The sequence below is a fragment of the Lontra canadensis genome, unplaced genomic scaffold (genome assembly GCF_010015895.1).
Source record: "Lontra canadensis isolate GAN:19392208 unplaced genomic scaffold, GSC_riverotter_1.0 scaffold57, whole genome shotgun sequence".
NCBI classification, from domain to species: Eukaryota; Metazoa; Chordata; class Mammalia; order Carnivora; family Mustelidae; genus Lontra; species Lontra canadensis.
Window position 1 is genome coordinate 12,606,258 of NW_022631051.1, and position 24,426 is coordinate 12,630,683.

The 24,426-nt window shown below is 58.2% G+C and overlaps 1 protein-coding gene across 1 annotated transcript; it reads right to left on the reverse strand.

Moving 5' to 3' along the window:
- Window positions 1-232: 232 nt before the first annotated feature.
- On the reverse strand, window positions 233-9,420 carry ADORA2A (adenosine A2a receptor). The gene is made up of 2 exons (XM_032876038.1): window positions 8,713-9,420; window positions 233-2,028 (listed from the first exon to the last, which is right to left on the reverse strand). Exons 1-2 carry the CDS (start codon window positions 9,042-9,044, stop codon window positions 1,122-1,124), a joined length of 1,239 nt encoding a protein of 412 aa, XP_032731929.1. The 5' UTR covers window positions 9,045-9,420; the 3' UTR covers window positions 233-1,121.
- Window positions 9,421-24,426: the final 15,006 nt, after the last annotated feature.

Here is a 24,426-nt window from a genome sequence, read left to right on the forward strand (position 1 = left end):
GGTCTGGGGGCTGCTCACGTGCATTTAGATCCTGGTGCTCCCAGGCAGCCTTTTCCCTCGGGACAAGGGAGCCTGTGAGGCCCCCCCAGTCAGGCAGGGTGTCTGTCTGTCTCCAAGTACAAGTGCACACACTCTCTCACATGTGCAATATGCGCCCATATACACATATATATTCCATAGGCCTGGCTGTGGAATGGGGAAAGGAACTCAGACACCATTTTCACTGGGCAAGTTTAAAACACAAATGGCTCATTTTTATTTTATCTCAGGAAAAAAGAAAACATTCCCTTCAGACAGAAAGGCCGTTGGACAGGGCCTCTGGCTGGGCAGCTCTGAGCTACCCAGGCACCCTGCACAGTGGGCCCATCCCAACCTCCTCCCCGGAGCCCACAGTCTGGCAGTATTCCATGACACCTCCTGTCCTCGAGCCCAGCTTGGTGGCCCTAGAGGATGCCACTGGGGCAGAGTGTGTAAGAAGTGCACGGCAGCTCATGGTAACCAGAGAGGGCTGCCTGGGACTCCCTGGGCTACTGCTGGAGACAGGCTAGCAGCAGGACTGACATCAGACCCAGCAACCAGGGAAGGAAGATAATTAAAAAAAAAAAAAAAAAAAAGGTATTCTTCACACTTAACATTTTCTCTTGGAAAAACAACAAAAGAAAAACGCCACCTCTGGGCACAGCAGCTCCTGAACCCTTGGGAAGCCTGGGGAGGGTGGTCTGTTTGTGTGGTCAGGGGCCTGTTGGAGCCATACTCCCCCACCCCCTTGCCCCAGCCTCAGGGCCAGCCAGCCTGCTCTGCCACAGATCTTCTGCCAAGTCGGGGTGATGCTTCTAGATGCTTCCAGAGTGGGGTACCAGACCCTGCCCAGCCAAGATGGTCTGGTGTTGTGGCCCTGACCTGAAGCAGGGCCTCCCACCAAGAAACGTCCACTCCTCGAACTCCAGGCCCTTCCTGCTGGGCCTCATGCTGCTCCAGCCAGGTCTCCCGCCTCAGTCCAAAGTGGGAACTGGCCATGAAAAGGGTCTCCAGGCCCATTCACTCTTCTCCCAACATGACTGGTTCCATCCACCAAAGAGAAAGATCTCCCTCCTGTAGGAAGGGGCAAACTCAGTGGATCGTCAGGACACGCCTGCTCCATCCTGGGCCAGGGGACCCTCGAGGCCGGGGGACTCTGGGCATGCTCCCTTGAGCTCGTGGCTGAGGAGCTCTACATCGGGGAGCCCCATGTCCCCATGGGCCTCATGGGCACTCCCTCCACTCACCAGCCCCAGGGTGTAGCCATTGGGCCGCCGCTCAGGCTGGGGGGCGCTGCCATTGGCCCACATCCCGGGAGGATGGCCGTTGAGGCGGAGGCTGATCTGCTCTCCGTCACCGCCATGGGCTGCCAAGGCCCGGGCACTGGGGCCACCTGCCTTGAAGGGCTCCCGCCGCCTGAGGATGTGGCTGCGAATGATCTTGCGGAAGGTCTGGCGGAACTCCCGGATGCGGTAGGCGTAGATGAAGGGGTTGACGACGGAATTGGTGTGGGAGAGGATGATGGTCAGGTACATGAGCTCAGGCGGGGCGTGGCTGCACGCCGGGCAGAAGAAGGTGAAGCAGTTGATGATGTGCAGAGGCAGCCAGCAGAGGGCGAAGAGCCCCACGATGATGGCCAGCGACTTGGCCGCGTGGACCTCCTTCTGCAACGTGGACCGAGCCCGCTCCCCCGGCAGAGGCTGGCTCTCCATCTGCTTCAGCTGCCGTCGGGCCGCCAAGAAGATCCGCAGGTACACGCCCAGCATGAGCAGCAGGGGCACCAGGACACAGGCGAAGAAGTTGTAGTACACCATGTAGTTCATGGGCACCACGTCCTCGAAGAGACAGGTCACCTGGCCCTCCCCACAGACCTCTGACTGGTTCTGGCCCGCCTTTGGTGGACCACAGTTGTTCCAGCCCAGCATGGGAGTCAAGCCAATGGCAAACGACAGCACCCAGCAGACTGCAATGATGCCCTTGGCCCTTGTGCCAGTCACCAAGCCATTGTACCTGGGGAAAGGAGACTAGCATCAGAGGTCTGAAAAACCTCAAGGCTAGGTGGGGCCATGAGTCAGAAACCCAGAGAGCCTCCCCATCCCCCACCCACTGGCTAGAAGACCAGGACCAGTCATTTCCTGCCTCCTAGCCTCGGTATGGTCCTCTGTGCAGTGCAGGTCCAAGCCCTGCCTTTTCCCACAGGAGCCAACAGGACAGCAGGCTCCCTGGAGAGGAAACCACTCGGCAGACATTCAGATGATCACTAAACAGTATTACAAGCAGTCCTGGAACTCAGTAGTTCAGTTTGCGGGAATTTATAAGTGAGAGAACGTATCACCTCCATGTTGGGCTTAGTTGATGCTAGAGTAAGTTTCCCTTTAGAGTGGGAATGGGTCAGGGGTGCAGACTCAGTGGCTGGGGGCAGAACCTGCCACATCAGACTTGGAGATGATTCGTGTCTCTTGTCCTCACACTCTTCCTTCCCCACTTGACTTAAGGTCTCCAGAAACCCCCAAGGAGCAGTGGGGGTCCTGGGCAAAATACCCTTTCTCCCCTTCAAATTCACTCCCAGCCCTCTGGAGAGACACGACTGACATCAGCTTGTCTTAACATTTATACAGTAATCTTAACGTTCAAGAGCAAAGACCTACCTAAGGTACTGAAGTCCAGAGAGGAAAAAGAATGTGTCTGAAAGCACTGAGGACTCCAGAGAGCCAGGCTCAGTCCCAGACTAAGGGCATTGACCTGATCTGCCAGCCAGGAAGTTGACCCCCCAGCCCACAAAAAAGGTGGCATAAATTTTATTAAAAGAATGGCAGTCTGAAGTACCTGGGCGGCTCAGTCAGTTGGGCGCCTGACTCTTGATTTCTGCTCAGGTCATGATCTCAGGGTCATGAGATCGAGCCCTGCGTCAGCCTCTGCGTTGAGCAGGGAGCCTGCTTGAGATTATCTCTCTCCCTCTGCACCCCCAACTCTCCCCACCAAGCATGCCTGCATGCGCACTCTCTCTCTCTCTTTAGGAGAGAGAGGGAGAGAATAGGCAATCAAAACATCATCTCCCTGATTGAAGAAGGTGACCTCAGTGATCGCTGAGAGATGACCATCTGTTTAATGGTTTTGATCCTGGCAACATCAGACTTCCCTCCCCTTTACCTGGTAAGCCCCACCCACCCTTCACATATCTTCCCCAAGAAGTTTCCTACCCAGATGCAGCTAATCTCTACTCTATCTGGGCCCCTGAGGCCAAGGGCCCCTTGAGGGAAGGGTTTTTCTGCAGCCATCTCTGTACTGCTGGCATGGACACAGGGGCATACAGTAGGTGCCCTTTACTTAATTCCAGAATGGGAAGCACCCACAGAAACTATCTCATCTGGGGATGGCAAACATGGGCCTATATACAGGGAAGAAGTGTGGGAGGCAGGCGGTCAGGACATCATGTGTACAAGAGACAGCTGACACTGCTCTGCCCCGGCCACCCATGCAGAACGTGCTTCCAGTGCCACCAGATCTCAGAGGGGCTGAGGAGCTGATCCTCTGGGTAAGATCCCCCGTGGCTTACATTTTGTCAACAAATTCAAATTAAGCGGGAGAAAAGTCTGGCGGCCTCTGACCGCTTATCTAATCCAACCGCCTCATTATATAGACAGGAAAACTAAAGCCTGAGGAGAGGAATGGCCTTGCTGTGGACTTTTCAGGAGCCCAGAGCACCCTGGGCCAAGGTAAGTGTGTCAGTTCTGAATGTATGTCAGTTTTGAATCCTAACAGTAACCAGGCAGGGCCCCTCCCAGGAGCCTTCAACCCCATTTAGCAAGGACCTCGGTGCTTGCAACAGGGCTTGGCAGAAAGAGGGTCATGGACTTGACCATTTCTACCAAGCCACAGAGAGCCTACGCTGCCCTGTTTCCTATTCTGGAGCCTCAAACACAAAGTCTCAGGCTCCCCCCGCAACACACTTGATACTTACACAGCATTTGCTCTCTGTCGGGCACTGTTTGTGGTACTCTACAAATTATAATTTATAGAATCTCATTGAACAGGAGGCTATTTTCATGTTGGTATTTTTCCTGAGAAAAGCGTATCCCTTCCTGAGTCCCAGTGCTGGTGTGTTCCTGGTTCGGCCATGTTCTATTACTCTGCATCTCTGAGCCTTAGCTTCCTCATTTGTAAAATGGGGCTAAGAATCCAGGGCCTGTGAGCACTGTCCCATGAGGGCAGAATGTAAAATACGTGGGTGGAGATTGCAGAGAGGTGAACTGTGACAGGGTGAAGAACTTCTCGGCCGAGCTGTGCACACAAGACGCGGGCTGCTTCAGGGAAAGGGAGCTTCCTGTCATTTGAGGCAAGCCAGCAGAGAAGCAAGCAGCTGTGGGGATGGTGTAGAGGACCCCGGAGACCACCTGCTTTGGGGATTTCCAAACTGTCCTCCTGTAGCCAACCTGCGATTCCCAGGCAATCACAGAGGTAGGCTGCTGAGGAAGGGAGGCAGCTTAATAGTCACTGAATGAATGAGCTGGTGGGGACCCCAGGGTGCAGCCCAAAGACTTCCAGGATAGTTTGAAAATCCCTGGTCTGTCCAGCTGTCTGCTTTTACAGACAAGGAAACCCAGGAGGGGAAGTCGGGCACTCGATTTTAAAAGGAAAGCCCCTTGTGGGGACAGAAACCCATGTTAATAGCGCTCGCCTGCGGCATGCCAAGAGTATCTCCGAGAGGATTCCCAACACTGCCTTCCAGGAAGAGAACTGAAGGCAGGGCAGGGGACAAAAGGGACAGTTTTTCACCATATATCCTGTTGTTTCTTTTTGATGTTTTAGTATGTGCAGGTAGTTATTTAAACACACACACACCCATCAAACAAATTAATTTTGTTATTCAGAAGAAAAATCCTTGGGCTGAGAGCCCTAGACCCAGGCCCCTGGGGAGCTGGAACAGCATTAGGGCCCAAATGGAATAACAGCCAAGCCACAGCCTGGCCCAAGGGCATCCCCTGGGCTGTGTCTATGACGGATGGTAGTCCCGCCTTGGCCTCCTGGGCCCTGGACATAGGCCGTCCAGTGTAAGTGATGCCAAATGCATCCAGCACAACCCTCTGCCATTGAGGGGGGGGCCCAGCGGCACCACAGGGAGCAGGTGCCAGGGCACTGCTTGGCACGTTTGGGGGTACCTCTGCATCCATGCATCTTCCAGCTCCCAGGCCGCCCCTTCCCAGGGACACCCCATTACCCATGTTGGGGGCTTCCTCTGTGATCCCAGAATACCACCAGCAGCTCCAGGTGGGGCTTCATGTGCATTTTCCCTACACTGACAGAAGGCGGGGGCTTTCCGAAATTGTCCAAAGAGGTCAGTGATCTAAGAAATGAAGAGCCATGGGTGAAACCCAAACTCCTTCCAGGGCAGAGGCAGGCCTGAGCCAGCCTCATACCCTCCCTGCCCTCCTGTTCTTCTGTCACCTCTCCTTGGCCCAGAGCCCATGTATTCATTCCTTCCTTGGGGCCTTTGTCTAAGCTTGGCCCACTCCTGTTACACCTGCCCCCACACATACCCATCCTGTAGGACCCGTCCGGCATCACCTCCTCCAGGGAGCCCTCTCTCCCAATCCTGCCCTCCTTAGAAGCCAGGTACTTGGTTTTTGTCTCCGTGGGGCGATTCACCACATACACCTCAAGTCTTTGCACCAAGTGCTGCTCCAAATGTGGCCTATTTTCCAAGGAGAGTGAGTGTTTGCCAGGGGCTAATGTGAGAGGCAGGACACAAGGGGCACAAAAGTAACAAAATCTCTCTCCCTAGGCTTTCTGTCCTTTGGGGATACTGAGAGCTCCATCTCTGCCTCTGGCCAGGTTGCTTCTCACTGGCTTCTTGACTAAGCCCTGCCATAGCCACCAGGGTCCCTGCACTTGGGAAGAAGCACAGATTTTTCTGAAACTAAGTTTTTTAAGAAAGAAAGAGAGAGGGGCACCTGGGTGCATCAGTTGGTTAAGGGTCTGACTTCAGCTCAGGTCATGATCTTGGGGTCCTGGGACTGAGCCCCACATCAGGCTCCCTGCTCAGCCGGAAGTCTGCTTCTCCCTTTGTCCTTCCCTTTACCCACTACCCTCCCACCCGCCCCGTTGTGTGCTCTCTCTCAAATAAATAAATAAAAAGTCTAAAAAAAGAAAGAGAGGGAGAGAAAGGAAAGGAAGGAAGGAAGGAAGAAGGGAAGGGAAGGAAGAGAAAGAAGGAAAGAGAAAGAGAGAGAGAAATGAGGGGTGAGTGACACGGGCCTGGGGCTAGATGTCCAGGACAGCAGTCAGGGGGTGGGCTCCTGAGAGCTGCCAAAGGCACCTGCCGAGCGGAGCAGGAGGGGAGGTTTCCCACTGGCAGGGGACGGGGGAGAGGCAGGAGCTCCAGGTTCTCACCTGCCTCCACTTTGTTCCCCCTTACACCTTCATGCACCTCACCCTCCCCGCCCCAGGGCCCTTGAGGAATAAGAAAGCAGAGAGACCGAAGGGAGCCTAGAACTTCAGGAAGGGCCCCGAGCCGCCCCCCAACCCCGAGTCAGCAGACACCGGCCTCTCCATGAGTAACACAAGGGTCATAACATCTGCCCTGGCCCTGATGCCGGGCGGTGAGGATCAGAGGAGAAACTGCGCTAACATCCTCTGGCAACGGGAGGGGATCAGCCACAGCAGTATCGTCATCCCTAACAACTCCCCGTCCAAGACATCCAGGCTGACCCTTCCAAAGCTTTATCCAGTGTTGCTCAGCCAGGATCTGGGTGGACCTGGGTCCCACTCCAGGAGATTGTGAGAACTGGAGATTGCAGATGGGGCGGGGCAGGTCCAGGCTCCATTCAGGGACCCAGCTCTGAAACTCCAGGCACTCAACCAGGAGTGGATTCCCTATCTGCTCCACCCCACCGAACCTCCCTCCTCCTGGCCCCATCCCTCCCATCCGCTCACTGGTCCTTACCACACCTTTGTGAGCTCAGAAGAACAGAGAGGCCTGTCCCCTTCTACAGATGAGGAAATGGGCCCAGAGAGTGACAGCTGGCTTTTTATGGTCACACAGCACGTCCCCTACTCCTACATCAGGATTCATTCTCTTGACTCTCTGAATACAGAGAGAGAAGCAAAAGAAGCTGAGACCCTTTCATTGAGCCCCAATCTCTCCCTAGAATGCTGTTGCCCTTTAAATTGGGGAAGTAAGTGAAAGCGAGGTCTCTCCTTCCCTACTGAGTGTTCCCAACAGGGCTGGCCCAGGCCCAGCTCATGCCCAGCCTGGCCCCTAAAGCAGACACCAAATTCTCTGCTCTCTGGTCTACCTGGGATCCTGTGTTCTGACCTGTCCCTCAGTGAGCCTGGACCCTGGACCCTGCACGACAAGGCCAGTCCTCTATGGGCTGGCCAGAGTCTCCTCTTCAACAAGGGTCATAAGCTCTCCTGAGACTAGAGCACCCTACAGGGCCATACGGGGCCTAGGCTCCTCCCTTCCTTCGAGCAGCACAGGGAGGGCGCCTGCTTCCCCCTTCCAGCCCACGTAACAGCAGTGGCCAGGTGCAGGTCTGGGAGCCCAGGGCCACCCTGTCACCCTGTTCCCCAAAGACTGAGGTGCAGTGGGTGACAGGCCACAGCTCTTCGCAGGCCCAGGCCCAGGCCCAACTGTGCTGCCAACTCGTTGGGTGGCCCTGAGGGCTGGCTCCCTTCTCTGAGCCTCATTTCTCTATCCAGAAGATGAGAAGAAATGACCTCTAAGGGCCCCCTTAGGTTTGACACTCTGGCCTGCTCCACAGGAAGGCACTTGACCTGTCTGGGAGAATTCACCACAGGGCCAGGTACCTGGGTCCTTTGAGAACCCCCTCAGTGTCTGCAACCACTGGGCTGTGGAACCCAGCTCCCAGATGCACGGTCAAGGAAGTGGGGCTGGAGGAACCCCCACCCCCATCCCAACCCCTACCTTGGGGGAGAGAGGTACTTCCTAGCTTCCCTCAGGGCCAGCTAGGTGGAGGCCGCATTAAATAAGCTCTTGGCCTCAGGGAAAGTCTTCATTTACACAATCCAGAGCTGAAGTCACTTCACAAAAGATTCACCATGAAAACCCCCTCCGCTAGCTGAACACAGAGGCTCTCTCCAAGACCATGAGTACTTGCTGACCTGAGGAGCACAAAATTTGCATATTGGTCCAAGTGACTCACTGTGGCACTCAGCCAAGTCACTTCCCCTCTCTGGGTCATTTTCCTAATGTGCAAACTGTGCGAGTGGCCCAGAGGAGCTGGAGGCGGGCCTGCGGGCAGGCTTCTAGCTCAGAGGGCCTGTGGTTTCCCGTAGTGCCCCGCCCCAGCCCAGCATCACACTGTGTGAGAAAATGGCCCAGATGCACCGCCCAGGCCCGGACCACACGCATCTGTCAGCAGCCAAAGCAGCAGCCTCAGCCACACAGCCTGGGGAAGACCGGGGAGGGTCAGGGTGCCTGGGGCCCACAGGGGTCCCCTGGATTGGCACGCTCCCCGGCTACATGCTGAGCCCTGGGCAGCCTCAGCCTGGGCCCCGTGGAGCTGTCCTCAGCTCCACACGCAGACATCAAAGACCAAAACGTGAGCCCAGGTTCACCCTGACCCTGGCTGGGCACAGAGCAGACCTCGGCACAGACGTGAACCCCAGATGAGGCATGCCAAGGAAGGGAGGAGGGGAGCTCCAACCCACCGGCCCCGGCCCCCAGCTCACCGGAGTGGGATGCGGATGGCGATGTAGCGGTCAATGGCGATGGCCAGGAGGCTGAAGATGGAGCTCTGCGTGAGGACCAGGACAAAGCAGGCGAAGAAGAGGCAGCTGTGGCAGGCAGCGCAGAACCCCGTGCTGATGGTGATGGCGAAGGGGATGGCGAGGACTCCCACAGCAATGTCGGCGGCCGCCAGGGACACCACAAAGTAGTTGGTGACGTTCTGCAGGTTGCTGTTCAGCCACACGGCCCAGCACACCAGCACATTGCCCAGGATGGCCAGCACGGCGATGGCCAGCTCCACCGTGATGTACACCCAGAAGCCCATGGTGGGCATGGCCGCAGACAGGCAGGGTCAGCAAGGACGCGGGCCAGGCCAGCTCACGGTCCATAGCTGCAGCGCAGCTGGCCCTGCCCAGGCCCCTGAGCCCCTTCTTCACAGGAGCCAAGAGCGTCCCTGCCTGGGAGGGGAAAACCCCCAAGGGCTTTTTCACAGCCAACGCCAAGTCTCCAGAAACCAGGCCCTTTGCAGGGGCTCTGGCAGCATCCTGGCTCAGCTCGGCTTTGAGGTCCCCGAGACACCTGCCGAGGGAGAAGCCTTGTGAGGAGCTGGACCCCAGGCAGAGAGGGCAACGCTGAAGATTCCCGGGGGCAGCCATCAGTGCCACTCACCAAAGCCCTCCCCGCAGGCCAGGCATCAGCCCAAGAACAACCCACTGTGCCTGGACACTGGGCTGGGGACCAGCCTTGGCCCTTGTGTTTTCTCAGCAAGACAGGAATCTGTCTTAACACAAGTTAACTCACTTGTGTTGCCCCCCCATGCTCAGCTTCCCAAGACTTTTGGGACAGCCCTGCAAGTCTCCTGGGTCCCTGAGTTCACTGCCACCCCCAGGACCCTTCCAGAAAGCCCCCCTCACTCCTCAGCTCTCCCAGGCCCACCCACCTTCTCTCTTGGCCAGCCTCAGTCCTCTCTGTCCCCTAAGAGCTCTCCCTGGGAAACACCAGTACCTACCTAGGCCGCTGGGTTAAGGAGAGGCCCAGAGATACCTAGAGCTCTGATCTGGAAGGACCTGGGTGGCCCGTCTGGTCCTGTGTCCCGCTGCCGGCAGGTGAGCCCCCATGCCCTCGCTGGTGATGCCATACAGTGTGGAGGAGCAAGCACAAAGGCAGTCAGCCCCTTAGCAGCCCCTGCTGGCTGCCTGCACGTCTGGGCGGGAGCGCCCTCCTCTCCTTCCTCTCCTCCCACCTCCCCTCCCTCCTCCCACGGTCGCTCCCCAACCTGCTCCTCTGCCTGACTAATGCCAGGGTAGACTTAGTGTCATGCTGGGCAGAAAGCAGAGGGCTCAGCCAGGACTTGCCGGAGAACTGCAGGCAAGGATGGTTTTTTCTTTTCTAGGCCTCAGTTTCTTCATTGATACCATGATGAGACTGGACCCCAGAGAGCCTCTGGGGACCACGGCGGCACTCACTCAAGATTCCATGAGAAGGAAATAAGTAGACCTGAAAGAGCTCCCCCAGAGTAAAATGTCAGAGAGGTGTAAGGAATTAAACCCCGCAGAAGCACAGGCAGAATTCGAGGTCTTGGGCTCCCCCAGTGCAAACCCTCAGGGTTCCCTTGAGCTTGTGAAAAGGTCTCCATCTGCCCCTATCAGCCTGGGGGCCGCTCCCCACTGCCTTTGCCCCCACCTGTCACACTCATAGGTGCTGCCTCGTGGAGTCCCCTCATGCCAAATCCACCCCCTCCTACAGTCCTCCCGGGGCCCCAGGTGCGCGCGGGCAGCAGCTCCTGCCTGCATGGGGACCAGAGGCTGGAACCTGCCTTTCCTCCACCCACACATGGACTCGGGAAAGTGTGTCTTCCTTCACTCCTCCAGGACACAAGGGATAGAGCAGGCCTGGGAGCCTTGGGAGAAGGTGACTCATGGTCCCTTGCCATGTTCCCAGGGCCAGGCTCCCCCCGCCCCATCCAGGAGGTGACAGGGGGCTGCAACAGAGAAACACAAGTCTTCTAACTCCAGTGTGCCTCAGGCGGCCCAGACTGCACCTGAGGGCTGGTCCCTGCGCCCACCGGGAGGCTCGAACAGAACACCCGACCCCAGGAAACAGGACAGAGAAGAGGAGGTGAAGTCCCTGAAGAGTGGAGGGTTCCCGCAGCCTGCGGCAGACCCGGTGGGCTTCCCCTATGCCCAGCAGGGCCCACTACCAAGGGGGCCTGAATGAATCCCAAGTGCCCGCTGTACGCAGGGTATTTGCCAGCCACTGCCCACAGAGCATGTCAGTGGCAGAGGACGATGCAACCAAGTCTCCTGGTACTATCCCTGGTCCCAGAGTGTCCCTGGCCTAGAGCCCAAAGCAGCACCCACCAGGGAACCCCCAACTGCAGAAGCTGGGTGTCCAGGGTCCAATTTTTATTTGGTGAAGGGAAGTGACAGTCCCAAGACTGCCTGCCACTCGGGGGCCTCCCAGGCCCAGCAGCAGAGGCAGCAGGCCACAGTCCAGTGGGGTCTGGCCAGGCCCAGTAAGCCTCAGGGACCCTGTCCCCTGCCGCCAGTAAGCTGTCTGCCCTCTACCCTCTTCACCGTCACCCACCGCCCTCCTTACCCGGACTTTGGCCTCTCCATGGGACTTGGCATCAAGAGGCGCTCAGCGTCTGCCAATCAGACCAGCCCAGGCTAGTAGCCTGACTTGGCCCCAGACCACTGTCCAGATTCCAAGGGTCCTTCCTGGGGGAGGATGAGGCAGGAGCCCTGGCAGTCCACTTGACCCAAATACATATCACATTTCTGCGGCGCTGAGGCCAGGCTGCCCTACCCCACTGCCCAGAGCACTGCTGGTGGGGTCACACTACCAGCACCTGTCCTGGAGGCCAGGCTGACTCCAAGAGCCAGGATGCCTGGACTGGCAAGGCCTTCGAGGGGCCTAACCCGGCCCTGTGTTTGGTGAGGCTCTCCTGGCAGCCCCGAGTACCTGCCTGCATACCCCCAGTCCCCAGGGCCTCCCTACCACCTTCTGCGCTATGGGCTCCCATGGTCACCAGCACCTAGTAGCGACACTCTTCCTGACGACACTGAAGTCACCGTACCTGCGGTGCCCTCCCACTCTCACTGGATGCAGCGGCTCCTCCTGGTCAGCTCCTCCCACCCCTATCAGTCCTGCGAGGACCTAATGCCCCTTTCGCCTGGGTCCTGAAAGGCTGCCTCTTTGCAAATCTGGCTCCCTGTCTGCCCTTCCTACAGCATTCCTGCGGGCTCTTCCCGCTGCTGCCGGCACATCCTGGGGTAAGACTGGCCTGGCCCCACAGGCAGCCTGGGCATCTGTCAAACCAGAGTGCCAGTCCCAAGCCAAGGACATCCGTGCAACCCAAGGCACCAGGGGACAGACAGGGCAGGAAGAGGGCTGAACAGCCTCCTACTGGAGCTCTTCTGCGGGAAGGTTGGGAGCTTCCCAGCCACGGATAGGCAAATCAGCCCAGGGGGTCGGGGCACCCTGACTTGCGACCTTTGTCAGACTTTCGTGGTGTAAATGCTCCCAGTGGAGCCAATGTCAAGCTACGTGTCATTGACAAGAAATGTGAAGTAGCACACACAGCTCAAGAGAACCTGTGTCACTCGGCTCCGGCCACCATTGAGCCACCGAGCCCTGCACTCTCCCTGGATGCCAGGACTCTACTCCAGAACCTCTTAGCATGGGCGGCCTGCTTGGGAGCTCACAATATGAGAGCATGGTGACAAGGGGGTCATCTGTTCTCACTGGCCCCATGAGCTCCATTTTACAGATGAGGAAGTGAAGTCCCAAAGAAGTTAACAACCTCTCCCAGCCTTTCCCAGAGCATGAAAGGGGGGAATAGAGCTGAGGGAAATGCTCAATGAAAACACAGCAGCAGGAAGATTTCCTGGGGCCTCCTGGCCCCTCTCAGCTTCCCTCCCTTCAGAGGCCTCCTAGAGCGACAGGAAGGTCTGAGGCCCAAGGGGAGAGGGACAGGGGTGGAGCCAGGATCTGGCAATTTCCTATCCCTCTCTGTCGGCTCTATCTAATTAATTCTTGAGTCATCTGTTGCTAGCCAGGAAAGGAAATTAAATGTTAATAATGTAATATTTCTCCCTGATTATCCCTTACTGGGGACAGGGCAGAGGGCAGAAGCTGTCCCATCAAAACTAGAGACACGTGCACGATAAGCCTGGAGAGGACAACCCCGCAGGATTCCCCCTGGTTAGATCAGAACTAACTGTTACTTCTTCCAGCCTACCTCCTCACCTGCACCGACCTGACCACTTTAATTAAAACTCCATTTAATCAAAAGCCACATACTTCCTGGCCCACTTCTGGCTTCTTGTAAGTCACACTAGCAAGGCTTTCTGTACACATGCGCAGATGGCGTCTGTGTCCCCAGAGTCTGCTGGACGGAGGTGCCTGCTGGCTTCCAGGCAGGACCCCATACCTTTGTCCCTGGGTGCGGCACAGTGCAACAGACCAGGCCCAGTGTCGGGACTCGGACCCGGCATAACCATGCTCGGCGCAGTCCTGGGCTCCGGAATCCTGGCCTGAGACTCTTTCCATCATTTTCTCACAGAAAACGTTACACCAGTGCCTACTCTGGGCCAAGCAGCATCCCAGCTGCTGCATCACAGGGAGCTCTGTGCCTCGTGCTGCTGAGCCTGGCCCCAGAAGGGTCCTGAGCCTCTAGAAGGGGGCCTTGAAGGAAGAACTGTCCCAGGAGACTGCTGAGAGCCAGCTGCTCCCCAAGTGTGCGGTCACTCCCCGTCTCCAGGGCCTCAGGTCCCACTTATGATGAGCCTGCGAACCGCAATTGCGAAGCACAGGAGAAAAACTCAAGCTAAGATAAGCAACAGCACCCAAACTACAGAGATTCATCCATTCGGGAAGACATGAAGGTAATAATCTCATAATGCTTTTCAAAGACATTTAGGATCTTTAAAGAGAAGAGAAAAGGAATAGCATCCACAAGCAAGAACAAGAACGTACGACTCGATGGGTAGAGATGAAACAAGAACAGATGAACATGAACAAGAAATAATAAAAAATCCCTGCAATGAAAAATAAAGGATCTGAGGCAGAGCACAATCCGCGTGATGCACTTCGGGCGTGCACACAGTTGCAGACGACCGGGGGTCTGAGGGGTGATGATCAGCACTGAGGAATGAGCACAGCAACTTCACAAAGACACAAAGCCCAGGAGGAGATCCAGCTGATCCAGCTGAGAGACCCGGAAGGTAGACGAGAAGTAGCAACACCTGTCTCACAGGAGCTCCGTCAGCGTGGCAAGGCCAACAAGCAAAGAAGAAACAGTCGGACAGGCAGCTCAGCTCCGCCTCTCAACCCCAAGCCCACAGCTGGCTCTGCCATGACTGGTCTTCAGAGTGGCCCGGGGCGTGGGCACAAGCCTCCCAGAACCCCAGGGGCCCTGGAGCCTACCAAGGCCCTCTCCAAACGCATCAGCTGGAGTGGGGCCAGTGTCTTCCAGGGCTGCCTGGAGGTGAGCAACCACGGAGCACTGGGGCCCCTTCCTTCCCTCCTTCCCTCCCTGCAGGACAACCTCAGGACCATGGCACAGGCTGGGCCCAAAGCACCAAGCAGGCATCCAGTGGTCCCCCTCCCCCACTGCCCCTCCGGAGGCTGCTGCTCTCAGCCCCAGGGGCAGGATGTGGGCAGGAACTGGTGGAGTGGAGAGCTAGTGGAGACGCCTGTACTGAATCTGGCCCTTAGAGTAGCCTCCGCATCCTCAGCTCCTGGGGCCCCAGGCCCAGCCCCAGCTCCTTTCTCCCCACGGGGGGCCCAGAGTCCCCCTCCAGTCCCCATACATCCAGGCCAGATACCGGGAGAGTCTGCAGCCTCCCAGCCTAAGGTGTTCATTCACCCCCTCACTGGCCACCTCTCTGACAGCTCCCCCCCCCAAGAAGTCACCCCACACACAAGGTGCTGAGTGCCCATTCTGTGGCCACAGGAGCTCAGGTGTGCTCCCACTCCTGCTCCATCCCACACTCCCTGAGATCCCAAGCAAGAGTCTTCCCCTTTGTACCGAGGGTCCTGTGAGACAGCACCCACACCTCCCTCAAATGAGCCCTCTGATGGTGGGACAACAGGGACTATGATGCCTGAAGGGGACATGGGGGGGGGCCTAGATGGCCCCAGTGGGCACGGGTGGGGCCCTGGCAGAAGTGTGGTCTGTTGGAGGGCAGGAGCTCATTAGAGGGAGGACCCACCGAGGATAGGAGGGAGGCAGGCCCACTTCTGGGGTCCCTGGAACGAGGGTGTGCTGACACAGCCCTGGGGGCTGAAGGGAGAGGGTGAGAGCATCAGCCAGCAAAGGCAGCACGGCCCGTGGGTCACACCAGACGCCACGCAGCTCCACCACTGTTCCTTGTTAAGTCAGTGGGCCCCTGTACCTGGTTCCCAGTTTGCAAAGGCCATTAAGGGCCAGAGGTGAACACCTCTGTGGTGGGTGGGCAGACAGAGACCATGAGCCCACACACCAGGAGGGGCATCAGAATGACGCTGCCTGCCTCTCCCTGGCGCATGAAAGCCCTGTCTAGAAGGTGAACACTGGGGGCCTCCTCTCTGCATCCCAGTTACAGGCTCCTGCCCATTTCACACTTCCCTTCCACCATCTGGGCCCGGCACAGACCTCCAAGGTACGACCCACAGGCACCGCACCCCAACCATTGCCTCCAGCCTCCAGACCATGTAACCCCTCCCTTCTGTGACTGCTAATGCTTCTTGGGCCCAGACCCTTTCCCTGGAGGTTGGGACTTGTTCCTTTTGCCCGCTCAGCACCTGACTCCGGGTGTCTGTCTCCTCCACAGCCCCCAAGGCACACCCCCCAAACCTCTTCTCAGCATACTTCATGCATGGCCATCCCTCTGGTCATCCTCCCCTTAGCTGCCTTGGTCACACCCTTCAGCACCTGGTCTGAGCTGCAGCAGACAAGACAACCTCCACGGGATGGCTGGGCTGGCCGTTCCCGCTCATCCGGGTAGGGTAGCTCAGGAATGAAGCAGGTTAAACGTTGCAGGCTGTGAAGCCCTGAAGCCCTGAAGCCAACTCCAGTCCACATGTCCCTCTGCCAACAGAGATCCCCTGTGGTATCCCCCACATGCTGCAAGGCCAACAGCCTCCCTCTGGGTTCCCCAGCTCAAGCACAGACCCCAACCTGTCCTCTGGTCTGACCTTCTCCTTTCAGGCCCATCTCTCATTTACTCTCCATCACAACCCTGTACAGAGAGCACTGGTCATTCCGTCAGGCTCGTTTTTACAAGTAAGGCAGCGAGTGCTCCATGGTCGTGAGACCAGAACCCAGGTTTGGGCATTGAAATCTGTCGTCCATTGGGTTGCCCTTGAAGCCAGCCCTTGTTCTCTTGGGCTGTGGGTGCCTAGGGGCAGGACCACGGTGTGGTTGGGGGCCTGCACCTCACAGACCAATATGAGGGAGGGCAACACTAGCAAGTCCCCAAAGGTTGGCCAGGACTGACCTGGCCCAAAGCCTCTCTCACCTGCCATCCATATCTGGGCAGCCCTCAGCTTCTCTGAGGTTCTGAACAGGGAAGCAGGCTGAGCCCAGAACCTGATCTACATGGACAGGATTAGTATAGAGGGGCAGTGACCGGAGTGACACTAGAACCTAGGAAAGCCAGGAAGACTCTAAATGGCAAGAACAGAGCAAGGACGTGTTGACACCACTACCTGTGGACAAGCCTCAGTGCGGAGCTCTGGTCACGGACCTGCTGAGACCCGAGATGGGGACCTGGCCCCCAGAGCCTTCCAGCCCAGCCAGTGCCTCTAGGACCAGCCACGGCAGGACTAAAGAGGGAGCCCCTGAACCCACAACATCCTCCCTGGGCCACTGTGCTCCAAAAAGCTCCCCATCTTGGTCCCCACAGTGGGGACAAGCAGGGCAATCACAGTGGGGCATGGAGGTAACACAGAGAGTGTCCTGGAGGGTGCAGAGGCTGGCTGGACAGCAGAGGCCAAAGGGAGGGCAGCCTGAGTTCTGAGCCAGAGGTGAGCACAGGCCCTGTGGGTGGACACGGGCCTGGGAGCTCCCCGCCATGGTGAGGGAAAGCTGGACAAAGGGGCAGACTAACTGAACCCCAGGAGCCAACCACAACTCCAGTCGTAGGGAATGGGGAATGGGGGATGGGGAGACCTGCTCTCCAGCTTCTCCTTCTCTTTCCCTCCGCCTCTGCCTTGGCCTCCACCATCCTCCCATTTTACGGTCTGGAAAGTTAAATTCTAAAGCGGCATGGCGATCCCCGGGAACGCAGAGATCTCTGCTCCGCGGGCCCGCGGCCCCCTCCTTGATCCTTTAGGCGGTCCTGCGCCAAATCCCTCGAGGGCCGCCACCATTCCCGCCATTCCTACACCTCAGCTCCGGGCAGCCCGGCAGACGGCCAGGTCCACTCCGAGGCGCGCAGCCACCCTGCCCGGCCTCTGGACTCCCTTGGGTCCCCCAAGTCCGGGCGTCGCCACCACTGCTCCCGGAACGCTCCCGCCTCGGCCCAGCGTTCCAGACTCCCCTTCTCGCCGCGCCCGGGCGTTCGGGATGCCGAGCAGCCGCCCTCGCCGTTCCTCCTCGGGAATGCGGTCCTCGCCCCGGGCTGCTCCACCTGCGGAAGCCCTCTCTCGCCCCCGGGGGTACGACCCGCCTTCTCTCCGGCCGCACCTCTGCGCCCCCAGCCCACCCCCTCCGGGCGCGTCCGGAAGGTTCGCTGAGTGCCCTGGGGCCGGCCCGTGGCACCTAGACGGACCGACGGACGTCCCCGCACGTCACCTGCGGGTCCAGACTCCTGCCCGCCAACCCCCGCCGCCGGGGCCGTCGGGCTCTAGCGTCCCCACCCCTCCACGCCGACCCGTGCGCACCTTCCGGTCCAGTCTGGGGCGGCCCGGAGGGTCCGCACACCGCCCCCCGACCGGGCTTAGGACGTGCGTCCGCGCCTGAGCCGCCCCTGCACCCGCCATTGCGGTCCCCGCCTCGGGGCAGAGCTCGGACCCCAGCCCTGTGAACTCGCTCTCGGGATGGCGGGAAGAGAGGGTCGGGGCGGCGGGGTGCCCTGAAGGGAGGGGTCCCGCGCCACCCGTCCCACCCAGCCCCTCAGCCTCCGACGGCCCCATGACGTCCGGCCGCCCGCCAAGGACCCTCGGGACCCCGGACCGGAGACCCCGACTGACCTGCAGCTCGCGCGCCGGCTCCCGCTGTCTCCGCGGCGTCTCAGGCTCAGGCTCCAGCCGCGTCGCTCATGGGCGCCCCCTGCAGGCAGCTTCGAGACTTGCACTGTCCCCGCCCCGCCCCGCCGCGCCGGGAAACCGAGGTCCTGAGTTCCCCCCGGGGATTGGAGGAGCTGGCTTGAAAACCTGGGGGATGCCCGCAGTAGGACGAAGCCACGACGGGCTGGACCGCGCCACATCCCTGCCCGCGTCCCCCAGCGTGTTCTTCCTGGCTTGCGTCCGTCTGGCCACCTCCGGCGCCACACCCCCCTCCCTTCGATGAGTGTCCTGGCCACTTCTCCTCCCCGCCCAGTGAAGCCGCCCGGCCCTTGGCCCGCACTCCCTTTCCTCCAAGAAGGCTGAAGGGCTTCCCCTGCTGCTCTGGTCCTCTCGGAGCTCTGCTATATCCCTTATCATTGTAGCTGAGTTGGGGTGGTGCCTGCCTTTGTCATCCCTCCCCAGTGTCCAGCTGTGATCTGGGAAGTGCCCAGTGCCAGCTCCTCCTCAAGTCTTTCCATGGCTGCACTGTTTCTGAAGGATAAAGCCCAGCCTCCTTCCCTTGGCATTCAAGGCTTTCAGCCCTGAGGTCCTGCCTGGTCTCCAGCTTTGCTCTCCTTTCCTGAGCCTTACCCTAGGTTGGGGGTGCGGGGGACACCTCAGCTCCAAGGATGTCTGTAGGAAGCCCACCCAGTTTCCAGTGGCCCCTCTAACTGCCCCAGCACAGACTCAGGACCAGGGCTTTCTTACAGCCTCTGGGGCCCAGCTGGGACCTGCCCCTACCTCCACTTCTCCGAGCAAAGTGAAGAGGAGTTGTCTTCTGTGCCACACACTGACCTGGAATCTTAGACTCTTGGGCTGGGACTCCATCCCCCCGGTTACCCCCAGGCCCATGTTTTAGAGACTTCAAATTGGGAATGACTTCACAATGGCCCCAGTCCAGCCATACAAGGGGACCCACCTTCTACCCTTGGATCAAGAAAGTCTTGAATGTCTACCCCAATTCTGTGCACAGCCGGATGAACTATATCAGACAGCCAGAGACCAGGGCACTGGTGACCAGGGACTCATGGGAACCCCTGCATTCTTGAACCTCTGGGGGTCAGCGGGGTCACGGTGAAAAGCCCAGGAGAGGGGTTTGTGCAGGACTAGACCGGATCCTAGAGCTGAGGCCCTCTACAGAAGCTCGATGTCTCCCACAGAGGGAGAATGCCAGCAGGAGATGGGACTCTAGGCTCAGCTCGGGAACTAGAGTCTAAGGCCGTGCCCATCGACTGCATGGATTCAGCCAGCCTCCATTGCCTGGCAGCCTCCTCCAGCTCTTTCCTGAGCCTGAGCTCCCATCCCCATTCCACCAGCTCAGGTCTCAGGGTTCCTGTTTTCCTTAATATCCAGTGTTAGGATAGGCCATGGGGGTGGAGGAGGGTGGGTTGGAGGGGTCAGGACCCCAACCCAGCTCCAGGTGTTGGTGAGGCACATACAAGATTTTTTTCAAGTGGGGAACGGTCCCTGGATGCCTTTCCAACCTCCAGCCTGGCCCTTGTCCCCTTGGCACCCCATCCCCCAGTCTAGGCCTTTGTAGCCTCCAACCTTTGTCCCACTCATGTCCTGTGAGGGGTAATGGGGGACCAAAGGAAGGAGGTCCCCCACCAGGCAGGAACACTGCCCCTGGGGCTGCACTGGTGCTGTGGCTTTCCCTCAGCCGTGAGGTTCCCACTGCCTCACCTGTAAAATGGAACTGTTTTGTTTCACCTCCCTCGACAGTCAGGCTATGAGGTACCAGCTGGGGGCTCTGCCTGGCCAGATGGCCCTTTCCCACACCCTTGGCTTCCCACTCTTGCTTCTGTGCTGTCTCATGAGATGAACTACTCCTGCAGTGGAGATAAAACCCTCCTGCCCACACCAGTTTGTCCTCGCTCAACAAACACGCAAGGAACATCTTGTCTTGAGAGTCACCTGGGCCCTAGGAGGGACTGTGGAGTTTCATGGGGCAGAGACCAACACTCAGACAACCTAGGGCAGGGCTCACTCTTGCCCCTTTAGCCCCCAGCATGGGCCCCTGCCATTTCCATTCTGGGGCCCAGCACCTTTCCCACCCAGAGTTCCCCACATATGACTTGGCCATGCATGCACCTGTCTCCACACCAGACAGGCCCCACGCCCAGGGACTGAAGGTCTTCCTTCTACAGCCGATCCTCAGGGCCAGAGTGCCAAAGCTCTCAGAGCTCACCCCTGGGGCCCACTTGGCAGCCGCCAGCTCCTCGGCATGGGTGCCCCAGGCCTGGGGTAGGCGTGTCCTCAGGCCAGAGGTGGTAAGGCAAGGGGTTGGGTCCACCCCAGAGCCAGCTCCTCAGGGCCCCTGGGACCTGCCCAAGCTGGGAGCGCCGCCAGGTCCCCATCCTTGTCCTAGAGCAGTCCTTCACCAGCCAGTTAGAGGCAAAAGGAGCTGCTCCAATGGTCCTGTGTCATCTGTCATGTGCCTCTGTCCAGGTCTCCCGCGAAGCCACTGCCTGGACAGCACACACCCGGGACTGGCCAGTTGAGCTGTGAAAGGAAGCAGGCATGGGGGAGGGCTGTTCGCAAACCCTGCTTCCCCCCCCGAGCCGACGTGCTCATGGTTAACCCACATCTCCGGGCCTTCCCACACTAGAGGCCCCCTGAACACTGCGCTCTTGGCACCCCCACTGTGTTGGCCTTGCTGCCCTCTTACCGGTGCGGTGCCCTCCTCAGCCCGGAGAACACTTCTCAGGTGTCTCGGCCATAGGGGAGGCCCCTGTGCCTGCCCAAGGGAGCTCCAGCAGGGGGGCGGGGGGCACAGGCCTATTGATCCTCAGGTACGGGGATGCCCCTGGCAGATCCCACCTTCTATCTCTGGGCCTTGGTGTCCCTGCCCAGCCCCAGGTCAGGCTTTGAAGGCAACGAGTGCCTGCCCTTCCTTCCGTCCAAGCCCAGGCTCCTCAGGGGGTCCAGCTGGGCTTGCTCTTGCTCCTGATTTCTGGTCTCAGACAGCCCCTCCGCCCCTCTGCTGGCTTTGTTCCCGTCCAGGATGCACCTGGTGGCCTCTGGACCCCAATTGTTTGCACTGGGGCCAGCTGGGCCACATTAGGGGGAAAGCAATTCCAGACCCAAGACAAAGCACCCGGTGGGTGCTGGGGCCAGCGTCCCTACAAACCATCCAGGCTACCCTGAGGTACTCACCAACTTCTCCTTCAAGTAGGAGGGGCACTGCATACTTCCTGGGACTCTGGAATTGAGGAAGTGGGAGACCTCACAGGGCTTCTGTCTATGCTTAGACTAAAGCAGGCTCCAAGCCAACGGAATCATGCCAGAGGAAGCTCCCCAAACCATCTGTAGGCCTGGGAGCCGCAAGAGCAGTGCCCTGATCCTCCAGCCCCGTCCCCAGAAAGATGCTCCAGCCCACATCGGCTTCTATGTGTCAGATAGTAACCCCACTAGGAGCTCTGTGCCTCTGAGCTGATCAGGGCTCATCCATGCAGATGTGGGAACTAAGGTCCCGATAGGACTGGGACCTCATCCTGGGCTACAGGGTGGACAGGGACCATGTGCATGCCGGAGCTTGTCGCTCACTACCCTAACAATGGCTCTAAGCCAGGAGCCCAGGCACTGGCATGCAGCAGTTCCCAGAACATCAAATCGGCTGCCTTCTCCCCACACTCCCTGCACCCCTATCCCCATGCCCTGCTAGGAACTTCCCTACTCCACTTCAAGAAGAGCAGGGTGTTTGGTAGTAGGGATCAGGAGGGGCCTCTTTGTGGGGGGTCATCATATTGCAGAGGTGGGAAGAACCCTGGCCTGTCACCAAGTTGGTGCCAGACCTGGGGGTGGAGGGAACCCAGGTATCCCAACTCCCACTTGGTGCAACCTGCTTCCTGCCCACTGGGTCCCGGTGACATGCCTGTCTTGTGCTCTTCCCCAGCCCTCCGCCTAGGACTGTGATCCATTTCTAAGAACCCTGGACTCACATACACTCCATAATGAAGATCCTCCAGGGACTCTCGTGGTCTTTCCATGCTCTGGGTCTGGCTCGGATCTGGTGGCAGAGATGGCAGGCTGTGCCCAGTCACTCTCTGCCCCTCTGACCCGCCCTCACAGGCTCCCAGCTCCCAGCCCTACCTCCACACTCAGCCTGCTCTCCCACAGTATGAGCCAGGCCCAGGGATTACAAAGCCATCCTCCCAGGCCCCCACCCTGCCTCCTGCACAGATGCACTAGCTGTAGCCCAGCAAAGCCCTGCCCTGGTAGGCTCAGAGCTCTTGCTTTCCTAACAGCCTTGGCCCTGACTATAGTCCACTCCTCATCAGACTGGTGCAGAGCCCAAGATCCCTTCTATCTGCCCTGCCTTCCATTTAAAGGACAACCTAAAACAGAACTCAGGTCAAACCAAGGGTGTTGGGAAGTGCCATTTAAGAATAGGGCCAAAGAGTTGGCCACTGTGTCACCAGGGCATGGCTGCTTAAGGCCTAGGACCCCAGCCCTGTGAGGCTATGGACAGAAGGGTGTGAGATCCTTTCTGGATCTCTCCTTCTTGAGGAATTTGTTTTCTTGCTTCCACCCATTGAAGTCAACTCCTGCCCCCCGAGGTTCTAGAACCTTCCCTAAGTCAAGGTGGTAACAGTTCCCTCCCCAGACATGCTGTCCTGGGACAGGAAGCACAAGCACCAAGTCTAGGAAAGCGGCACCCCTGGGCCCCACCATGTTATGAGCAGTTTAGGAAGTCGGGCTACAAAAGGATTCCCTGTGGTGGGCCTCCATCTTCTCTGGAGGTAGCTAGCATGACAGGCAGGCAGGAGGGATGTTTTGGGGAGGGCAGATTCCATAACTGAGGGGCAGCAGCTAGGACAGCCCATTCTGACCCTCTAGCCCAGGGGTCCTGAGGGAGGGTGTGGACTGGTGTCCACTGCACACAGACCCCAGCATGCTGGTCTCAGCAGCCTCTTCTTGTTCCCAGCAGAATGACCTCCTTACACTTCAGCGAAGGGCAGGAGATCCATGTCTGAGCGAGCACCCCAGGTTCCACAGCTGGCGAGTGGGGAGAAGTTGGAGACACGCCCAGTCTCAGGGTAGTCTTTCTCCTGCCCAGTCCTGTACTCCAAGGACTTGGGTGTGCTCCGGAAGCCGGGTCACGGTGGGTGCCCACGGTTGTCAGCACTCACATGCCACATCTCAACTCAGGCCATGGGCTCTGGAGCTTCCCAGGTGTGAGCTCAGTTACTGGGCAGAGGCCATCCCTGAGAGGGAGTCTCAGGCCCAGGAAAGGCCCCCAAGGTCACTTAGTACGTAACGGGGTGGCCTCATAGTCCTTTCCACATGAGACACGTAGCATGGGCAATATGACAAACCCGTGTTATCCTGGGCTATGCCCCATAGATTCATAATCATTCCACACAAGATGCACATGGAAAAAAGGCCTGACTGGTTTGCTTGCTCTGAGTGGTATAATTACTGATTTTTTTTCCTCTATAATTTTATATATTCTGGAAATGATCTCCAAGAAGATGCACTGCTAGGGAGAAAAAAAAACAAAGGCCCTCAAGGCAAACCCCCCCGCCCCAACCACTCTGTTCCCCACAACAGCATGTCTTGGCTACCGTTGGGAATGCCAGGCCTTCCGTTCTTGTAGGGTAACCTTGGCAGGGCTTCTGGGGTCTCAGTCCTGGGCATCTGGCCTGTAGTTCTGCTTTGCAGGCCACGGTGGGACCTGGAAGACACCAGCACTCCCACTCACTCCCTCAGGTCCCTCAACCACAACACTTCCCAGCCTGTGAGCTGCAGGGGAGGGCCAGCCAGAGGGGATGGAGCCTGGGCCCAGGTGCCCTCCTGTTGCCACAGTCAGTCGCAGGGGGTGGCCAGGGTCCTGTTCACACCATGTCAGAGGAGCAGCTAGAAGTGTGGAGTTAGAAAAGTCCGAGCCTGATGTGTTTCAGTAATTTTAATACATTCAATAATATTTAATAGAACAAAATAAAAAAGTACTGTCAGTCAGCAGAAGCCTGTGGTTGAGAGATACAGAAATGGAACTGGCCCTTTTGCAGTAAAGCTTGTGCTTAAAGGGAAAAGAGACAAAATGACTTCCTGGGGGCTTCATGTCAAGTGCCACTGGACTAAAAGCACCTCAGAGTAGCACTTTTAGGTATATATGACCATTTAGAATTATCCCATAAAGCCAACAGTGTTAAAAGGATCCTATTAGAAAAAGAAAAGTCATGCTTCTAGAATTTTCTCGTCTGCAGAGCCACACGCAAATGTAGGTGGCCTGGATGGGTACCCTGGCACAGCCTCTTGTCAGGGAGGCAGAGATGGGCCCTTAAACAGGCTGGGCCTGGTCTGCACTTCCTGCGGCCACCCTCTCCCTGTCACCGACCCCAATGGCAGCCTTGGGGGCATAGCCCCAGGTCCCCCAGCATGAGCTGCCAGGGCTGGGTCACTTGGCTAGGAAGGAACAGATGTGTGAACTGCAGACCCAGGAAAGTCTTCTCCTTCAT